General features: G+C 38.5%; 1 protein-coding gene across 1 annotated transcript in view; it reads right to left on the reverse strand.

Annotated features, from left to right (window-relative positions):
* NPR2 (natriuretic peptide receptor 2) overlaps positions 1–21,553 on the reverse strand; it is a 2,072,492-nt gene that overhangs the window by 529,685 nt on the left and 1,521,254 nt on the right. Inside the window, exon 13 of the mRNA XM_044078984.1 lies at positions 16,830–16,989. Within this exon, the coding sequence (XP_043934919.1) occupies positions 16,830–16,989 (160 nt within the window). The remainder of the gene's footprint in view (positions 1–16,829; positions 16,990–21,553) is intronic.

Consider the following 21,553-nt stretch of genomic DNA (forward strand, 5'->3'; position numbering starts at 1 on the left):
CATAGTTGAATTCCAAGTCTCCAAACTCTGAGAAAACTGGTCTGTACAGAAGTGTTTACAGAAATCTTGTAAAAGCATGTAAATAACTGCATAGAAGCAGCAGTACCAAGCTGAAATTAAACTCCAAAAACAAACCTTCTTAGTGGACCACCAATATAAACAGGTTGTAGAGCAAAAGAAAGAATATCCTGTCCAAAAATAGGAAGGGCTACACCCAGCCAGCAAAAAACTCCCTTATCAGTCTCAACAAGCATGTCAATGGACTGATCAATCCAACAAAACCAACTCTGATACAAAAATAGCTCCCAGACTAAGAATAACCATAAGGCATTTTTCAGTTATGTATACAACCTTATGTAGAACACCCAACAGTGTGCTAAACTAATAGCAAATGAATCTCCCTGTACCATACTGCAGGATATAGCAAATTATCTGGTCGAAACATTTATCTCCAACTTCACCCCACTATCACCCCCCAGAAAATCCTTTCTACCATTTCTTTCCCACTTATCCCTAAAAAACAAGCCCTTACTGCACATTGCAAAGCTAAAAAATGCTGGATTGATAGGTCCTGATAATATCTAGGATGTCTCCTAAGCAGCTGGAAATACATGCTATCAAGTGAAGTAGAACCTCTATCCAACCACAGCCTCAAGAGAAGCTTTGTCCCTAAGGAATGGATGACTTCAACAATCATCCCACTACACAAAAGGGGACCATCAGCAGACTCTCAGAACTATAGACCCGTAAGTTTGACTAGTCTTATATACAGTCATGGAAAGAATTACCATGAACCTGATAAATAAAGGCATAGGACATCTTCAAAAACTAGTCACAACCCAGTTCAGTTTCATCAAGATTAGGTCAAGCCTACTAAACCTGGTGGACATCTTCAAGAAGGTCATTAGAGCAATGGGTGAGTACAAAATGGTGCATACTGCCTACCTTGATCTGGTAAAGGCATTTGACACAATACCTCACTCAGGTATTACAGGCAAGCTCACAAATTTTGACATAATCCTTAAATCACCTAATGGATAGCCAAGTGTCTCATGGATAGGACACATGAAGTTAGGGTGGGGGACTATACCTCCACCAAGATGTGTGTTACTAGTGGTATCTGACAGGGCTTGGTACTGGGACCTCTTCTGTTTGGAATATACTTCTCCAAAGTCAAGGCAAATGTAGAAGAGCTTTGCCTGACAAAATTTGCTGGCAACTGCTAGTTGAATGCAATCATCAAATCCCCCAAAGATGTACATACAGGATGGCCTGACATAAACAAATAACTAGTATTAGAGCCATGGCCTAAATCTCTATGCTAAAAAGTGCATAATTAGACCTTTTGAGAAGATGAATACCACTGCAGATTTCAACCCTGATAACATTCCCTTAAAACTAGATGTGGGATAAGGGACTTAGGAACTCAGGTTGACAGTAACCTGAACTTTGATTACCATGTGGCCATGGTGGTGAGAAAATCCTTCTACATGGCACAATATACAAGTAAGGGCATGGCATCCAGATCTAGGGAGATCATAGTCCCACTATACTCAGTCCTCATTAGACCAGTAATTGAGTACAATGCACCCTTCAGCATGTACCTGATGAGGCGTTTGCAACAGCTGGAGTGGCCACAGAGGTTCCTCACTAAAATAATACAGGGTGTAAATAACATATCCTATGTAGATCACTTCATATTTCTGTCCCTGTACTCACTTTCCTATTGACTACTGAGGAATGATCTATGCCTAACCTACAAGACATTTTCAGATCTGCCACATATTTGCAAAACAATCAGCACTAGAATTACCTGATCTAAGGATCTAAACCTTGTCTAGGACATAAACAAAACATGTTGGAGAGACAGGTATGTGACATACACATTAACCCTTCTTTGCAACTGACTCCTCATTTGTGTAAAGCAATGCTCTTCTCTAAGCCTATTCAAATGTAATTTGGACCAATGGATGGGAAATCACAAATATACCCCCGGCTTGCACCCGTGCCTCTCATAGGCAGGGGCAGCTTGCAGATGCTTAAGGCACAGGCATATACCAAAGCCATTCTAGCCTTTGGTACTGATAATTGGGAAAATTGGGGCTTGAATAGTAAAGCTTAAAAAGGCTCTAGGGCCATTATCCTAGTAACCTCCTATGATCTTATGAACTTTACTATTTCCTATTCTTCCTGAGGTAACAGAGGCTGAATATTTTCTTGAATGCTTGTGCTTTCATTCTAGTCAATTCTAGGTCTTCAGCCAAGTCTCTTTGACCACTGCTTACAGGTAGCTGATTGTGGCAACCAGTGATTTATGTGGTGGGTCAATTGTTTTACTGGGGATGATTTTGAAGTTGCTGATTATACCCGAGTTGCATGCTGGCTACTTTTTCATGTGATCTTGCAAATGTCTGTCTTGCTGAACTATGTGTTGGTCAACAACATTTGTCATGGCATAAGTCTAGTATGGTCATTTTTATTCCTACTACCCCACCTACATGGATACAGGAAGTAGAACCATAGCTAGGGAGGGGAAAATGGGGAACTGCCAGAACCGCAAAGTGTTAGGGGGCATGGTGAGTTGATCTAATCTCTGTTTAATGCATATTGTTTTTAAAGCTACTATTGTATTTTTGGCTAACTTGAGAGCTGCAGCTCTCCCTGTGTGGTTTAAACTGCAGCAACTGGTACACTTTAAAACATTTCTTTTCATTTTTTAAGTAAAACCTGAGCTCAGTAGCACTCTGTCCAGAGTATAAACTGCAGCAGTAGCAAGCAGCTTGCTACAGTTTAAAATGTTTCCTTTTTTAGCAAATCCTGAGCTCCATGAAGAATACAAATAAACTATAGTAAGCGCATGCTACAGTGTAGAAAGCAATTTGCTACAGTTTAAAATATTTGTATTTTTTAAGAATCTTACAGCTGTAGTGCTCCACGCAGAGCATAAACTAATGTTGTTACTCAGCACAGGCACAGTAGCATGTCAGTGTTTGCTGTATTAACGCTTTCTGTTTAGTGTTGTGAATGTTGATGCATGCACAGACAGACACACACACGCACACACACACACACACACACACACACACACACACACACACACACACACACACACACACACACACACACACACACACACACACACACACACACTTATATTAATTTATACATAGATACATGAGGTAGTTGAAAGAAAGGTGTAACTTAAGGTAAGGTAAGGGTGTACATTTTCAGAAAATGGCAGCACCTTGTGCGGCAGCGGCTACTCTCCCGATGTATGTTTTTTGTTTCTGTAAGATTGTGTCAATTTCTCTTCATTTGGGAGTCTGTTTTTGGCTGGTCAGGTGTGCGATGCAATGCAGCTGTGATATCTACGCTGAAATGTTGTTGGATGGTTCAGAGTGCTCTAGTTGCTTTATTTTTGTTGGTGGTCATTGATCTGGTCATGTATGTTTAGGCCTTGGAGAGAGTGCCGAGTGCAGATGGAGATACTGATTGTGAATTCCAGACTGGATTTGTTGGATTGCTGCATTGGAGATGGTGTAGGAGATGGAACTGGTGGTACTGGATGGAATTGCTGGCGATGTGGCAGGGTGGATGGTAAAGAATGGGAGAGTGGGATTAGTCACTTCCAATGGGCAAATGAATAGCACCAATATAGTAACCAATGATGAAGGATGTGAAAAAAATTTTTGGAACTTACAAGGCATATGTGACAGTTCAGAAACAATGTCTGGCATTATAGGTTGTTTCAAGCTTATTTGATTAAAGGAATCACACCCAGGGGTTTGCGTGTATGCTTACAGCCACTGGTTAGTAATCCTGATGAGATCCTTCTAAAAACATGGGGTGAAGCTCAACAACAAGCCTCTCTCAGGTTTGTTGAAATTTTTGCCGAACATCATAACAGAACTACTGACAGTGAAACAGAGATCATAACTACCTTATGTGATGATGTTAAAAATATGAGGAATCACCCATTTATAAGTCCTGCTTGAAGAAATGTAGTCATGAACTCAATATTCTGGAAGAGCAGCTTAGGGATAGGAAGAAGAGGAAATTCCTGAGGGATCAATCTTACTATTAGAGCAGGGACCCCTTTAATATGGGTAAAGATAAGCATGTTCATTTTGTTCAATCTAGGAAAAATCCACCCAAGAGAAAGCAGCCAAGATCTATCTTAAAAAAGGGATCTAAGTTCAATATAGATACCTCAGGTGAGGAATCCTCTGGCTTGGAGGGGGAAATTGTGGGTACCACTGGTTCACAGACACAGAAAAAGAGGAACTCCAATTGTCCTTTGGGTTTAGACCCAGGAGGAGGAGGGGGGCAGGAAACATCGGAGCAGTAACCAACATGGAGGAACTAATACAAATGTTTGCCAAGAAATAAATAATGTTTTTAACATTTCATCTTATAACTTCTCTCCTGTCGAAATTGGTATTCTAAATAAAGGGTTATCTTTTATACCAGGATTCTTTGTCCCTGAGGATGCTTTTTTTAATGATGTTTTAACATTTTGCAGAAACCTTAATCTTAAAATATTTTTTTAGGACAGAGAATCGGATATGTCGGATGATTTCAGATACCACAAATTTGGGTATATACCACCTATGAATCACAATGTACTTTCTTTTTAAAGATCTACATTTTCTTTCTATTGAGTTCACACCCAAGCCGAACAATATTTCTAAGATTGAAACAGATTGTATTTCAAAACTAGCTAACAATCATGACCTGGTCATCCTAGGGGCTGATAAGGGTGGGGCTGTGGTGGTCCAGTATTGGACTCGGTATGATGAAGAGGCCATGAGACAACTTTTGGATGCCCACTATTATACATACATGCACACTGATCCCACCTTGGATTTCAAAAAACAGATTGATGAGTTTCTTGAGTCAGTCATGGAGGAAGGCATCATTACTAAAACTGCCAAACAACACTTAACTATTTCTGATCCCAGTCGACAATACAGTTACTTTCTGCCAAAAATCCATAAACATCCTATCAATACACCAGGAAGACCCATTGTTTCTGGGAGGGGCTCATTGACGGAACCGCTATCACATTTCCTTACAAAATACCTTAAACCATTATTGAAATGGGTACAGGCTAGAATCAGGGATACCACTGAGTTTATTCAAGTGATTTCAGAAACACAACGTGAGCCTGATTGGTTATTATGTACATTGGATGTGACAGCCCTCTATACCAACATCCCTCATTGGGCTGGTATAGATGCCCTTGAATTTTGGCTATACAAATCTGGGCTTTACCCCCCCTGGTTTCAATACATTCTTGCTGGTTGTTGCGGAACATGTATTAACTAAGAACATTATTTTTTATCAAAATAAATGTTTCCTACAAGTTCAAGGTACTGCTATGGGGGCATCATTTGCGCCAATATATGCTGATTTGTTTATGGCATATACAGAAGAACAGCTCATTTATGATGATTCCTATAATCTTTTTATGGGTGAGATGGATACCTGGAGAAGATATCTGGATGATTTTTGGTTGGCCTGGAGATCAGACGTTGAATATCTCAAAGAATGTGTGAGTTATTTGAATGGGAACAGATGTAGAATTCAATTTACGTTGAGCCATCATAGGGACAAAATTACATTTTTGGATAAGTTGGTATCAAGGGCTCCTGATAACACTTTAATTACTGAAGTGTATCATAAATTCCCCGAATATAACTCTTTGCTCCAGGCCACCAGCTATCATCCACCCCATATTTGTAGGAACATTCCCAAATCACAGTTTATGAGGGTCAAACGGATTTGTTCTGAGCCAGCCAAGCAAAAATACTATAGGGATGACTTGAGATCTAGATTTAAGGACAGAGGGTATAACATGGGGGATGTCTTACAAGCCCAGAATAAGGCTGATAATATGACACGGGACAGTCTTCTCCTCTATAAACACAAAAACGAGGACAGTAAGCCCCCCCCCCACTCCCAGGTTTGTGGTCACTTATGGTAGAAACACAGGCGCTCTGATGGAATATGTGCAACATCATTGGAATATATGGTTGTCTGATGCCTCTCTAGGTGCAATATTAGGTGATAGATGCCATTTCTCTTTCAGGAAAGGGAGGAATTTGGGATACATCCTTAGCCACTATAAGAAAGGACAACTCAGGGAAACCCCACAAGTACAGACCACCCTTTCAGGTGGACCTTTAATAGGTTGTCACCCTTGTGGACATTATGTTCATTGTCCAAAAATTCTCAAAACTAGAACTTTCAGTAGTAAAAATACATCCCATGTTTCTGATATCCCTTTCTTTGCCAGCTGTAATACAAATTGGGTCATTTATTTAGTTAGTTGTCAATGTTCTGCTTTTTACGTAGGGCAGGCCTCTAGACCACTAAGAATTAGGATGTCAGAACACCTTAGTGAAGTTAAAAATCACAAAATTATGAATGCCCTATACAAACATACCCTAACACATGTTAAAGCATCTTTCAGTTTTACAATAATTGACAAAATTAGTGGACCAAGGAACAATAAAACTGGTTGGCATGATATACTAAATAAAAAAGAAAAGAAGTGAATAATTAAGTTAGGGGCTTTATTCACACTTGGTTTAAATGAACAACTTTGAATGGTCACATGTCTTGTTAAAGCTATATAAAGAGTGTTTGTTTTTTTATTTCATTTACACTGAGGAAGGCTAAATAATGTTATAGCCGAAACCGGTCTGTTCTTTCACTCTTGTATGTGCTTTTGCCTTAAATAAAAGGAATGATTGCTGCCTGAATTGCTGGTCCCGTTGTTAGTTCTTTGCTCTTCATGGTTTTTGTGACCTGGCAGTAGCCGTACGTGCAGGGTTTCTTTTCAGTTGAAGATTGGGAGGTGACCATTGGTCTGACAAGGGCAGTTCAGGCCTTCATGTGGTGGCAGTTTGTCATACTGCAGTAGCTGTATCCCAGCTTTTGTCTGTCTAACAGATTTGATTAAGCCATCTGAATTTTTCTGTTTTCAGAGGGACCGGATTGGGACTCGAGTTCCTGTCAGTTGGAGATGAGTTAGTGGCAGTGAGTATGGTGATAACGGCTGTAGTCACTGTCATGGAAGCTGCGTGCCTTGGACTCTTTGGTTATGTTTATTGGTTCTGTGTTATTGTTTGTATATGTTGTACAATACTTGACTTGACTTGAACTAGTGTTCAACCAGACTGGATGCAGGAAAAGGGCGAAGTACTATGTAAAAAGTGTAGAAGGATGACTAAATAGTAGGCAAAAGGCCACTACCCGCAAGATACAATGCAGTTAAGAAGGAAATATGAATAGTGGGAAGGGAATGTAAGCACCATGTAATGCACTCTTCCCTAAACAAGGTAAACATTATGAGTGAATGCATTTCTAACAGGAAGCCTCTACATTATCTGTACCAGTGACACCATAACCATTATTTCTGATGCATTATGAATGCAACCGAGTGTAGTACAATATTAATCTACAATACCTACTTGTAGTGGCATGGATATTATGATAAGGAAATGAGTGCTGCCACTAAATTCCCAAGTAAACTATTTTTCTTGAGAAATGCAACCATGAATATAGTGAAGTCTCAGAGGCTTGTTAAAAAGATCAAACATACTGGACAACCTCTAATAGCACTATTAGGCAACAGATGGTAATAAAAAACAACATATGAACTTAGCAGTAAATTATTTTAATTTACAAAATTCAGAACTCACCAAATAATGAGGGTGAACTAGAATTTTCTGACCTCTTAATATAGTATGGACTGGTTGGTGTATGTGGACTCTAACGATTTTGCTTGCCCAGAGTAGAATTACTAACTCACTTCAGGAAATGTTCGATGGAAAACAGTTCTGCAACTTATACACAACTTGAACTTCTTGTACACTAAAACTGTATTGTGTGACTCTTGTGGCCTGCAGAGTTAATGCATTGAAATCTCACACTCTCAACAGTACTACAGCAACAGAAGAGTAATAGCTGTGGCAGTTGTATCTGCCATGGGTTACTTTCAGAAGAGCTTCAAGGGGCAGATCCTACTTTAAAAAATGTTTGCATAACTGTAGTTATTCTATTCACATAGTTAGCAGGTCATTATCTGACACATGAGGTGAACAAATGGGCCATTTAAAGCTAAATAAAGCTAAACAAACTACTTCAATAATCTAACCTAAGATTAATCCACAGTTAGTGTACTATTTGGGTTGGAAATGTGACTATGGATTATACTGACTTGTGTTACCTACTATTAATATTTCAAGCTCTCACCTCCATGCCTTCCCTCAGCTTACAATGGTTAATTGGTCTGGTTTACAACATCTAATGATAAATCACTGGTCCTTCAATGAAGGTCCTCCAGAACGACCAGCAAGGAAGGCTGTTACTACAGTCTATCTACGAGACAAATGATGACATCACCTGATTGTGAGTGCATGGTGTTTGAGAGTGGTTGATTGAAGATCGGGGGAGTGCGGTCTCTCCTTTCAATCCCATATTTAAATCTTCATTAGCCAATCATTACCTTCACTATAACAAAAATTGTACAGATACAATATGATTGTAAACAAAGTACCCTTACATTTTGTTTACAATCATATTATATCTGTACAATACTTGCCCCATTCCACTCCTACTTAAAAGAAACAGATCATAATTATTCCTTCTCACTGACTCTGTAGCACAGAGGGATAGAGCTCTGACTGTGACTGAGTAGCACCTTGAGCACTGGAAGAACTGGACAAGGAGAGTAGGAAATGAATGGTAATAGCCTGACCATCCAGGTGGGGTAGGTTGCTGTAGGTCCCAAATGACTCTTCTGCCACTCGAGTGTTAAGGGCAGAGACTTAAACATAGAGTGCAGGTGGAGTATCGGGCAAGGTTGAGGTGTGTGCTGTGGCTATCCGATCTGGTGATGGCATCTCTTGTATGCTTGCGTTAGCACAGAATGAGATATTGTTATTCCCCTGTGGTGATGCAGGTGTTAGCATCACCATCAATTAGGGCTTAATTTACAAAACAGGTCCTCACTGTCAGGAAGCCAGTCAGAACATATTTATCCCTCATAAGTGATGGGATGATCCCACCACCCGGGCATCTCTTGCCTGGTGAATCTGGCAGTGACCCCCCCACCACTATGGAATGAACAGGCTTGAGTTCAGTTGAGGGAGGCCTGATAATCAGCAGGCATGACGAAAAAAATAATAATTCTTCCTCCTCGTGCAACCTCATACCTCTTCTCAAAAGAACAACCCTAGATTTTCTTACACACTATACCTTCCCTTCAGTCCAGACAATTCCATGCAACCACTAACCTGCTACTCTCCAACTTTAAACTACACTTCAGCATTGTGCCATAGCAACATAGTCTCTTTTCTACAACAATGATATCCTTACCCACTCTCCATTCTTCTCTCCAGGAAAAAGGTATCTGCACCTTACTGCAGTTCTCTTGGATTATGCTCCGAAACGTTCTGTGTCAGGTGATGCTGATCTTATTCCTGGCCATTACATGTACTTTACAACACTTGCCTCAGCAAATATGCATTCACATTACACAAGCATAACCCACATCAATACTTGGAACCCAAATAAAAATTGCACTTATGGCAAGCCTGGATGCAATTTAACTATCTAGATATACTGTTTCTAAAACATGGTTTAAGTAAGATGACCCATTGACCTAATTTCTTAAGAACACCTATATCTGTTTTCACCAAGACAAACCTGGGAGAAAATTAGGTGTGGATACATTGATCCCTCTTCCCCTCTCCTCAAATAAATAAATAAATAAAAATATCCACACTGCCATATCTAAATTTATTTCCGGCAGAAACTAAACCTATCTAGCTAGGTACAATGCTAATGACAGTATAATAGGTCTAAGAACTAATGTATATTATTGCTGTAGTCCACCTACCCCTTCTGTACAACTTTCCAGCTATAACAAAACCATTAGTTCTCACAAAACAACTTTATCCTACTCAGACCTAAACCAGAAGTAGTATGGACCACCATATCTCAGCATACACCAATATGCTGCACTCTTCAAAATGTCTCAGATCATTACTCAGCTTATTAACCTTAACCCATCAGTGGGGAACCACTCTCCACATGTTGTCAATTCTCAGTAATATCCCTAAGTTCTGCACCTGAGTCAATGACTGAATACCGCTCCATCTTCTCATGCTAGTCCTTCAGACAAGCTCAAACCTTACCAATCTGTTTTGACTGAAGATCATTTTCCATTGATAAGAATATCCCACCATATCAACAACTTTAAGTAAAATCCCCTTTATTCATATACAAACCCACAGATGCTGTCTCTTTTTCTTTTTATAATCAGCATCCCTCCCCTGTGCAACACAGAATAATGTCTACCACTTAATTAAAAGGAAATACCATGAGGATACCTGCCACTACATTATGAACAAAATAAATAGATAAATATGGTTTAAGGACAAACTCTGGAGCAAGCTGAATGCCTTTGTGGCTCAATCATGTCCCTTAAAAGGTAAGGTAGAACTGCAGAGGAACTGACTATGTTACAAGCAGGCATAAAGTATTCTCTTAAAACAACAAACAAGTCAGGACTAAAAAAGATAATTTGTCACATCAACTACAACTCCTTCCATTACTGATGAAATCCTAAATATTTTTTTTTAATTAGATTTCACTACTAACACAACTTGCGGTGTCCAACCGTTACAATTACCTACTCCCCTCAATATCAAGGATATGAGTGAGACTTAAGGGAAGTTAGGGAATGAGCAGTTTATGTAATGTTAGAGTGAATGATAGTTTTTAAAAAGAGATGAAGTGTATATGTAATATATAATGCACGGAGATGAAAATGTTAATATTGTTTGTTTTCTCTTCTGTGAATGTATGTGTGCCTAAGTCTTAAGTGCTTTATTTATTTATTTATTTATTTTCAGTTTGATGACCAGGGAAATCATCTTATGTAAGAATGGTTGCTCCGTTTATTACATATCCCTCTGACTATAATTATTAACTAGAGCATACAAGAGGTTAATGTCACAGAGTTGTGGAAAATGGGTCTGTATCATGTGAGTGAATCACAGAAATTGTGAACGTTCATAATATCGAATGTACCAGACCTCGAAGTGCTTTTTCTGAGATCACGGTACAGTGAAGAATGGAATATTTGCCCTTTCCTCACTGTAGTGTGATCTCAGAGTTGGAATATATATTTAGCAGGGGGTGTGGGGGGGGGCAGGAAGTTCAAGGTCCGGTACATTTAATATTATAAGCGTTTGCAATTTGTGCGATTCGCTCATATGATATAGACCTATGGAAAATAGCATGATGATACTTGTAACTGAAGGAAACAGCAGGCTCAAGACAAGTAACTGCAAGTACATTGATTCCACTCATTTTGGTTCATCAAAGTCTAATTTAGCTCCAAATTAGGAATCACTGCCTGGTTTCAGAAGTAGTCACAGCGTTAATTCAGCCATTGTCAAAGTTGCTGGTTACATAGACATGCACAGTGACAAAGCAGAGAAAGACAGTGCAATTTTCTTCAACTTCATTAAGACCTTTGATATAGCAGGCCAGCCCATATAACCACACAGACTTGTGGCCTTGAGTTTTAGCAAAAAACATTTTACGTGTTTAGGAGTGACTATACAAATTACACTGAAGCAACAGCCTGGAAGAAAACCATCTCATCTTCTTACTCAGTTAGCAACACAGATGTCTATTTTCTCCATACACATCATCATCACAATCAGCCCCTTTTTTCCACTGTATGTAAGGTGACTGGGTATCCATCAACTGTCTACATCTCTCTTGATTCAATGCCACTCTCCTCAACAGTCATGCCTGACTGCCACATCTGTTGTCACATAATCCAACCATCCCTTTTCTTGATGCCCTTATTTCCTATTGCCTTCTTCCTGTCTGCCACAAATATTCTTCACCAGACTGCATTCACTAACACAGAATGTCTTACGATTTCTTGTACATTTGCCTGAACCACCATAATCTGTTCTCTTTGACCTTCTCTGTAGTTGAATTTACTTAAGATTCTGGTCTAATGTCCTTATGTATTCATCTGTACCACAGCATCCATCCTATCACCCATGTCAGGTGCTTCAACTCCATCACCTCTAGCTATCTCTACTGTTCTGCCATCACTGTCCAGGGCTCTGTATAGTAGCACTGGTTGCACCACTGTTTAGAACACCTTACTTCTCAGCTTCTTTGGCCTTTTTTTGTTTCATACTGCACCTGAAATTTTGTGCCACATAGCTGTCTCCTCTTTGTTTCTTAGCTTTGGCCTCTTTATTCAGACTTCCCTTCTCTTCAACCACTCCTCCCAGATTCTTGAAGCTGTTAACCTGTTCCACTATTTCCCTTCTATTTTAGTTTTCAGCTTCCTCTGATTCCCTCCATTTGCTGCTGCCAGCCTTTTCAGAACAATGTTTTTCTAAATTGTTATTATTTAAAGATTGTTTCCAATTGGGTTTTTAATTCTATCTTTATTTCTCATTTTATAAGATTTCTATTTTCTAAGCATGTTATTGTTGAAACCTTTTTATTATGACAACTTCTAATAAAGGAATGTTTTTATAAATCAAAATGTTTACAACCTAATTGTTCATGTTGTTCTTTCTTCTTGATATAATTTCTGTTGTACCTTTTCAAGAGCTCTCCTTATATGCCATGTTAATCTAGTAATGTCTGTTTGTATGCATACAATACGCCTGTTTACTTAAAGTCTCTTCTCAGCATTTTAACATGGCTCTTTTTTGTTATTTGTGTATCTGTACAAAGTTTTATCACACTGGGGCTAGGGTTAGGTCAGTTTAATATCCATGTGAAGCCGAGAGTGCCTTTTAAATACAGCTTGACTGTGTTTCAAATGATGGTGTAGATTATAGGAAGTGGCAGATATGGGAACTTCAGAGCAGATTACACCTCCATATAGCAGCATAGCCATCACACATCATTTCTTGATGAAAGCCACATGTGTCACAACTGAGCAGGTCTACTCTTATAGTCCAAAATGGCCATCCTATATCATATGCTGATGGAAGGTACCTGTACCACAAAGGAACACAGTTCATCCTCCTGTTTCAGCATACTGATCCCATATTATGAGATGATGAGATGCATGTGTGCCCTAAGCAAGCAAAGTCCATATTCATTGTCCAGTATGCCCATTTCTTATCATGTTCTGAGGAGAGTTACATGTACACCCACACAACCCGGATAAAACCTCCTAGTTTAGCATGGCAATTGCATAACATATGAGGATGGTAGGTGCATGTGGCTCAAACAAAGAAACAACAGATCTTTGAAGAAGATGTGCCACAAGGGGGCTCTCAAGGAGGAGGTCTCAAACCAAACTTCCCTCAAAAGGTCAAAGACACAATGATCATTCACATATCTTTCTTCTTTTCTTTTTTTTTTTTAATCTTAGTTTCTGAGCTTGATTATTTAAAACAACAAAGCCAATTAAATTGCCTTTAAAATATATTATATATTTTATGCGCTTGGCTTGCCGGGCCTAACGCATAACCTTCAATGGGCATTCCTTTGTTGAAGGTTGTGCGTTAGGCCCGGCAAGCCAGCACGTAAAAATCTACTGCCAATCATTAGCGGACCGGAGTTCCGCTGTGGCGACCCCTAACCGGGAAAAGCTGAAAGACATAAGCAAAATGTTACACTCATTACTTTGCATAGCTGTAGACAAAGAGTTACTATTAGATGATCTCAGAAAAATGAGTTTGTAACAAAAGCATTTATTTTTACCATGGAGCTGATTTTACTAGATATCTTTTGTAAATGGGCACTGACCAATACCAAACAACTCAATAAAGTACAATAAAGCTGATTATGACTAGCTCTCCACACACTTATTATGTGTTTGAGACATAGATTCCAAGACACTCGTCAGGAGAACAAAGCTAAAGAGGTGAATCTTGGAATCCATGTTGAAGGCACATAAGGGAGACCTACTCATAGTGCATGGAGCTTTACCTGCTCTATGAATTACCAGTTCCAATAAAAAAAAAAAAAAAAGAGAGAGAAAAGTGTAGAAGTAAAAACCATTTTACTAGCTTTAGTAAAGCACTTGATATCAAACAGAGAGCAACATACCTGTCAAGTTCTCTGCTTAAGAATTCTGGATGAATATAAATACACTTGGAGTGGCAAAGAATAGAAATCAGGACAGTTTTGGAATACTGCTCCAATTCATGTAAAAGTTAATAGACTTATAGGTTTTGCATTAAGATAAATTGTCTGAACAATAAGAAGTAAAAAAAAAACAGCAACAAGTTGTTTCATTGACTGCAATCCTAGGTGATTTACCAGAAACTTACAGATTTTTATAAGTAATATGCCAAAAATACCAAGCAGAATCATGCATAATTGAGGCATAGAGCATGCAGAAATGCAAGTGCCCATCTGGTAAAAGGTAAAACCATTTTTAAAAGTTGCTAGGCACTTTGTTCTGTCATAAACATTTATGTTTATAAACATGATAGAGTGACATTCTAACAGCTTTTAAAGACTCTTTTACCTTCTGTCACTGTTTTTGCAGCTGGCACTGTCCCTAATGTTAGTCCTGATGTTAACTGGGCTTAGGAATGTATAACAAACTTTTGTAAAGCACCTTAAGCACGGTTACCATCAGGCCTTACATTAGGGAAGTGCTTAACAAGTTTATCTTTTTCCTGATATCAGAGCAAATTTTGGCATTCCACTTATTAAAAATAAACACACTTCCTTTTATGACAGTGCACTTAATACTGAGTAAGCATACAGTAAGTCCAGGAAGTCAGACAAGCCTCACATTTTTCTCATTCATGTGTTCTATAAATATAATAGTAGCATACCATTTGTTTTTTTATAAGCATAAATTATTATCATTGAATTTTATAGCTGGTACGCACATAGCAGTGATATAACAAGGAACAGGTGGGAAATGAGAAAACGCAAAACAAAAAGTAGTAAGCTGAACATATGATGAATAACATTCCCCATTATTTTCAAGATCTGTTTTACTCCAGTTCTTGCAATTTTATGTGTATTTTAATCATTGGGTATTAGTGGTCAAGAAAACATTGTTATACATATTATTCTGATGAAAAATAAAGGGAGGAACTCTGCTACATGTGCAGACAAACCAATCTTCCTGTTTCACAGATTATTTGTCATGGCTTCTCCAATGTGTCCAAGGATGTACTTGCAACCATTTACTCCTTCCTCATCAGATACATTAGCAAATACAATGTATCTTTTGGAAGATGATTCTCTAAGCACCTTGTACATCTTGAAAGGCCCCAAAGATTCTTACATACAAAAAATGTGTGGTTTAAGCTGCTTAAGCTATCCAATAGTCAAAAATCTCCATACAAATGCTCAGCCTCTTAAATGCTCCTCAGAGTAGATCTTTGTTTAGCCTATTGTACTATAAATGATCCCTTACTTTTTCAGCCTACTTCCCATCATAGAACAAACAGCTGTTCAGCTACTTCAAGGATGTAAATTTACACTGGTAGATTAACAATACCATGGGAATTGACTCCCTTTATACATTAAGCAGAGTATCAATTTGAAAACAGTAAAAGCAAACCATGACAAATTGATAGGCAATTATAAATTCATGGCTGGCATTAATGCTAATGATCTTCTGTCCAGAGAGAACTAGTCTATCCCTATCATTACAAGGGTGATGCAGCTGAGTTTCTAAATGGTCATAAGCCCTAAGCTGAGAATAATCTTATGAAGCATACAGTTATTATGCCTGGTTCCTGCAGCCTAATAGATTAAGCTAGAATGCATCATCTAAGCAATAATGTATGAAATTATATAAACTGCCCATAGGTTCATAGGATGATACTAGGCTATTGGCCCAGTGGACGTTAAAAGCCTAGCCAAGAATTTCACCCATGTTCCCACAAAAATCAGCACCTGTTTTCCCTGTCCAGCAGGGACATAGCTGGGATCCCAGGAGTGTATTTTTGTCTCCCATCCAGTCATCCAGGTTCCTCTTAAAGAGGTCTAGAGAGGTACAGATATTCAAACATGCTTTTGTGATTTCAAAATACATAACTGAGTGATATAGCAATATAATTATCAAGTGAATTCTTCAACATCTATAATGCAGAGTATCTTAATATGAAATGAAGATTTAAATCCTACTTTTTACAAAACTAATAGTGTCATTTCTCAGTGGCAAGTGTGTATAAGATTTATCAAGGTCATATATCATGTTTTGAGCAATAAGGCTGCTAGACTTATAACTGAACAGTTTAATCTACTCTAACTTCAGATTTTACTTGTGTACATGTTTCACAATGTCTGATACAAGTTACAACTGCATCGCTTGCAGCTAATTGAAAGAAGTAATATTATAGAGAACTGATCAAAACAGCCACCTAATGAAGACTGAGAAGATTGTGTAAGAGTTGAAGAAGATACGAGAGTGATAAGGAGTCAAGAGAGGACGTGGAAGGTGACCCAATACTGAATCCCACATAGAAAATGGGAAAAAGAGTGTGGCGATGATGATGATGATGAATACTTCGTACTAATCATCCTGATACAAGTAACTTGAAAAGGAGTGGAATTAGTAATAAAAACAATGAAGTTCTGTCTCATGAAATTTCTACACAACTCTGGTGGTGTATGTTTAAATATGGGGATGACAGTCGCTTTTCTAAATACATTACTGAAAGTTTCAAAGTTAGACAAACACAGGGTATATAAATAGGGTCAAACATACAGACATCTTCTACTTCATGATGCTGCACAGCCCTTAAGAAGGGAAATTGCTGTGATAAAATTATACTCTTACTTACTTGCATAGAGTGAATATGTGTCCTCGTTGTCACAGTTTGATCGGAAGCTGGCCAGCCCATAGTCAGTTATCTTCAAAACGAAACGGCTGTCTACTACACAGTTAGAAGACTTGAGATTTCCATGTGACCCAATCATACTGTTATGCAAGAATGCCATTCCCTATGTCATGCAAGAAACCAACAATCAGTGAAGGATTAATTCCAGACAATATTATATAGTTAGTGCAGATGCCATTACGCACACAAATGAAAACACTGAAATAATAAAAATCTAATCAAGTGCAAAAAAACATGCATGTAGACTAGTTGATCTTCCATGATAGTTCTGAGGGCAGCATTTTGTATACATCGATTTTCTTTCCCACTTATGATTCTTTGATTAAAAACTGTATTTACTTTTGTGATGATACACTTATATCTGCCAGTGTATTCACATCTACAGCCTTCTGTAAGTCTTCAATGAGATCACAATACATTCTGTAAATCTATTTCATCCTCTTGCCTTTACTGATGGCATCTGCATATATCATGATAAAACTGACATTCTGTAAGCCCAACATTAGGCAGTCTAGTTAGTGTATGCCATAACAATGGCTTTATCAAGAAGAAAGTGTCATGTCCATCAGTTTCCCTCCAAATGCACATTAGCAACATACTGCACAGTCAGTCTTTCTCAATACCCATTAAAGTTCAGAATGACATACTGTTACTCCTTGCTAAGCAAATCTGGATATTTGTTTGATATTGTATGTAACAGATGATATGCAGCAAGTAGGCAATGTCAAAAATAAGTGCAGAATGTATTTAATTTGTCAGTGATTTTTCTAGTTAACACATTTATGATGCTAATCATGTTCATCATCAAACTTTGAATTTGCAATACATACTTTATTTAAATGCTACTAATTGCATGACATTTTAGAAAAGAATTCTGCATGGTGCATTGAACAGGGCACTCCTGTATACTGAAAAATAATTTAAAATAAATGACATCTATAAATCACATAAAAGAAAAGTTGATTGCTAACAGAAAGCAAAATAACATCTTTATAATATATATATATATATATATATATATATAGATATATATATATATATATATATATATATCAAGAACCCCCCCCTCAAAAGAAGTGAACTTGTACACCTTGAAATCAAAACCCCAAAAGACAACTTTAATGTGTTGAAATAAAAAAAAAATGCATTGAAACTGTCTGCCAGTAAATAAATAAATAAAGAAAGAAAGAAAGAAAGAGATACAAATGATGCCTAAATATATAACTGAGGAGATGTCATCATGGTTATGGGGGTATATGCCTTCCCATTATCCACTACCCTCAAATAACTGTAATAACAAAGAAATAAAAAAATGGATATTGTTTTCACGTTTGTTTTTAATTATCACTATTAGATACATTTCATAATGCATACTGATGTTATGTGTGTGAATTTTTCATTTAGTTTATCATTTCCTATCATTATAGAGCGTAACTTAGGGAATAGAATTACTATGGTACCCAACAATACTTAGCTCTCTGGCTCTCGGTTTTGTTTTCCTGCTCAGGTTGCCTTCTGTCTGTCAGCCTGTGTAGACTTGGTATGTAAACAGTGTGTGCGTGTGCATGTGTACATGTACGTCTGCCTGTGTGTGTGTGTGTGTGTGTGTGTGTGTGTGTGTGTGTGTGTGTGTGTGTGTGTGTGTGTGTGTGTGTGTGTGTGCAGGTGAAGGTGTGTGTTTCCAGAAAAGTCATCTTAATCAGAATTTGTTTTGGGGGGTTGGGATTAACATAATGCTTATGGCGTTTACTGTGCAGACATAAAGTATAGGGTTTGATTCTTACCTTTGAAAGGGATGTTGGCTAGGCCTGAAATGCCCAACAAGGGTAAGCCTCTCACTGGCTGCACTAACCTTTTGCTTTTTGTGATCCAGAACAGCAAGTAGATAAGAGAAAATTACTGAATGAATGAATGAATTACAAAACTCTTACACATTCCAAGTACATTTTCTCACTTCTAGTGAACTCGCATTGTATATAAATTAAACTATCTTGTAGATCTGTACTTTACTTTATAACCAAATGTTAGGCCTTTGGGCGATTTCATTCTACTTGATGACTTTATCTTTTGACACTGGATTATTTACAGAAGTTCTTACTACAGTACGTCTACTTCAATTTTCTGGAAAACTATGCTACAAGCCACCTGAAATGTATTAGCAGCCAGTATGTGTGTTGCAATCTATGACCTTTTCCTTAAAATTCCTCTGCATGTCTTTTGTTGCTTCCTTCTAATTTTGTTGTGTGCATAACAATGGGTACTTCTTTCCTTGCATTCTTTGAAGCAGCATTTAAAACTGGATGCAAAAAAAAAAATGACAGGCACAATGTATCAAGTATATGTGAATTCTTTTTTTAATCATATAGGTTTTGAACAGATAATGTACAATTGGTATTTAGAACTGCAACAGTCAGCAAGAGAACACCTTTTAACAATCTCTTTACTTGTGCTTTCTTTTTTTTTTCAAAATATTTTTTTAAGTTTTCCATGAAAAGTAAAAGACAATAAATGATAAACAGTATTCTCATTCTAAGACAAATTATTAACAAACAAGGTAAAAACCATTTACAATATATACATAGGCCTGAAGCAAAACTGCAGATCACAGTTAAAATATGCAAGTTCTTTAGTATAAGTATCAATTCAGAAAGAGTTCATAGGTTCATAGGTAGGTATTAGGCTATCTGCCTGAGGGCATTTATAAGCCTAGCCAGAGTGTGTCAGCTTTCGCCACCCCATTGATTAATTAACCGAGCCTCTGTCAAGCAGAGCCAATGAAGTGATCCGAGGGGTGTATTTTCTGTTACCCATCTGCTCATCAAGGCTTCTCTTGAAGAGTGTTAGTGAGGGGCTCTGCCTAATGTAGTTAGGAATTTTGTTCCAAAGCATGGGGAGTCTCTGTGATAGGAATCTATCCCTCCAGCATGTTCTATTTATTGTTGTGGCAAGGTTTAGCTCACTAGAGTGTGTGGCTCGCAGTGACTTGGATTTCTTTAGGTGGAGCATGTTCATCAGTTCTGAGTTGGACATGGCTTTGTAAGTCAGGCAGAGATCACCTTTGAGTAAGCGATATGCCACTGAGTACATCTGGAGTTTTTTTCAGTCAGGCTGCATAGGACATATGTTTGAGGCCAGTAATCCTCTTGGTGAGGTGCTTTTGTGGTCTTTCCAGCTGTTGCAAGTGTCTTGTGAGGTACATCCCAAATGGAGCATTGTATTCAATGATGGGTCTAATCAGTGATGAGCAGAGGGGCATTATAACCTCTTTATTTCTAGATGCGCACCCCTTAGTAATTAGATGGGCCACATAGAAGGATTTCCTAACTACTATGGCAATATGATTGTCAAAGGAGAGATTACTATCTACCTGAGTCCCCAGATCTCTTATTACCTCTTCTGTATTAAGGGGGCTGCCGCCTATGTGGTAATTCGTGGGTGTTTTGTTTTTCCCAAATGGGATGACTATGTATTTTTTGGCATTTAACTTGAGGCCATGATTTTGACACCAGGTGTCTGTCTCAGTAAGGCCTTTTTGAAGGATGTCCATGTCAGCCATATAGTCAATTATGGCTCCCAGTTTGCAGTCATCAGTGAACTTGGTTAGCCATAGTCCTCCTGTGTTTGCCTGTACTTCTGAGAAATATATGCCGAACAGCAGGGGTCCCAGAACAGAGCCTTGTGGGACACCACTTGTGACTGGTTTTGAATCGGACCTGGAGCCCGCTATTCTTACCGTGTGAGTTCTGTCTGTAAGCTAGTTGGCAACCCATCTTGTGATGTAGGAGTTTATGTTTAGGCTGGTGAGTTTTTCTATAATACCTGAGTGAGGAATGATGTTGAACGCTTTGGCAAGATCAGGATAGGCTGTGTGAACCACCTTTCCCTCGTCTATGGCCTTAGTGACTGCCTCAAAGAAGTCAACCAGGTTTAGTAGGCATGATCTGCCCTTAACAAAGCCGAACTGTGTTTGGAGGTTCCCAATGTCTTTGTTAATGAGTTCCATGATGATGCACTCCATAGCCTTGCAGACCAGGCTAGTCAGGCTTATGGGGCGATAGTTACCAGGGTCAGTTGTGGCCCCTCCTTTGTGGAGTGGAATAACCATTGCTGTGTGCCATTCTATGGGTACATAGACTGTGGAGAGGCTGAGGTTGAACAGCGTTTTAGGTAGGGGATTAGTTTGTTCTGTAGTTCATGCAAGACGCAGCCTGGGACACCATCTGGCCCCATCAATGCTGTGTTTATGGCTTTTGAAAGGGCTGTGTTCACCTGTGCTTCTGTGATTTCTGGGACACTACACTTTTCTGGTATTGTTGTGGGTCCCTTTGAAGGTGAGAGGGGGGTGAAGTTTGCACTGAATCTATCTGCCAGGATGTTGGCAATATCAGTAGGTTCAGTATATTTTGTGCTATTTTACACTAGCTCAGAGCATATCTACGGGTTTCCACTTAGATTCTTTACATAGCTAAAGAAGGCTTTATGGTTATCTTTTGAATCCTTGGCTATTTTTCTTTTGAAGTTAGCCTTAGATGATTTTATGAGGAACCTCAGTTTCTTACTGATACCGATCATGGATGTCCTTTCCTTCTTGGGATTTGCCTTTTTTCTGAACTAGTTTCCTCCTTCTGTTGTATAACCTGTTTATGGCAGGGGTCCACTAGACTGGT

Source organism: Protopterus annectens, chromosome 1.part1 (genome assembly GCF_019279795.1).
Source record: "Protopterus annectens isolate FY-2018-M chromosome 1.part1, PAN1.0, whole genome shotgun sequence".
NCBI lineage: Eukaryota > Metazoa > Chordata > Ceratodontiformes > Protopteridae > Protopterus > Protopterus annectens.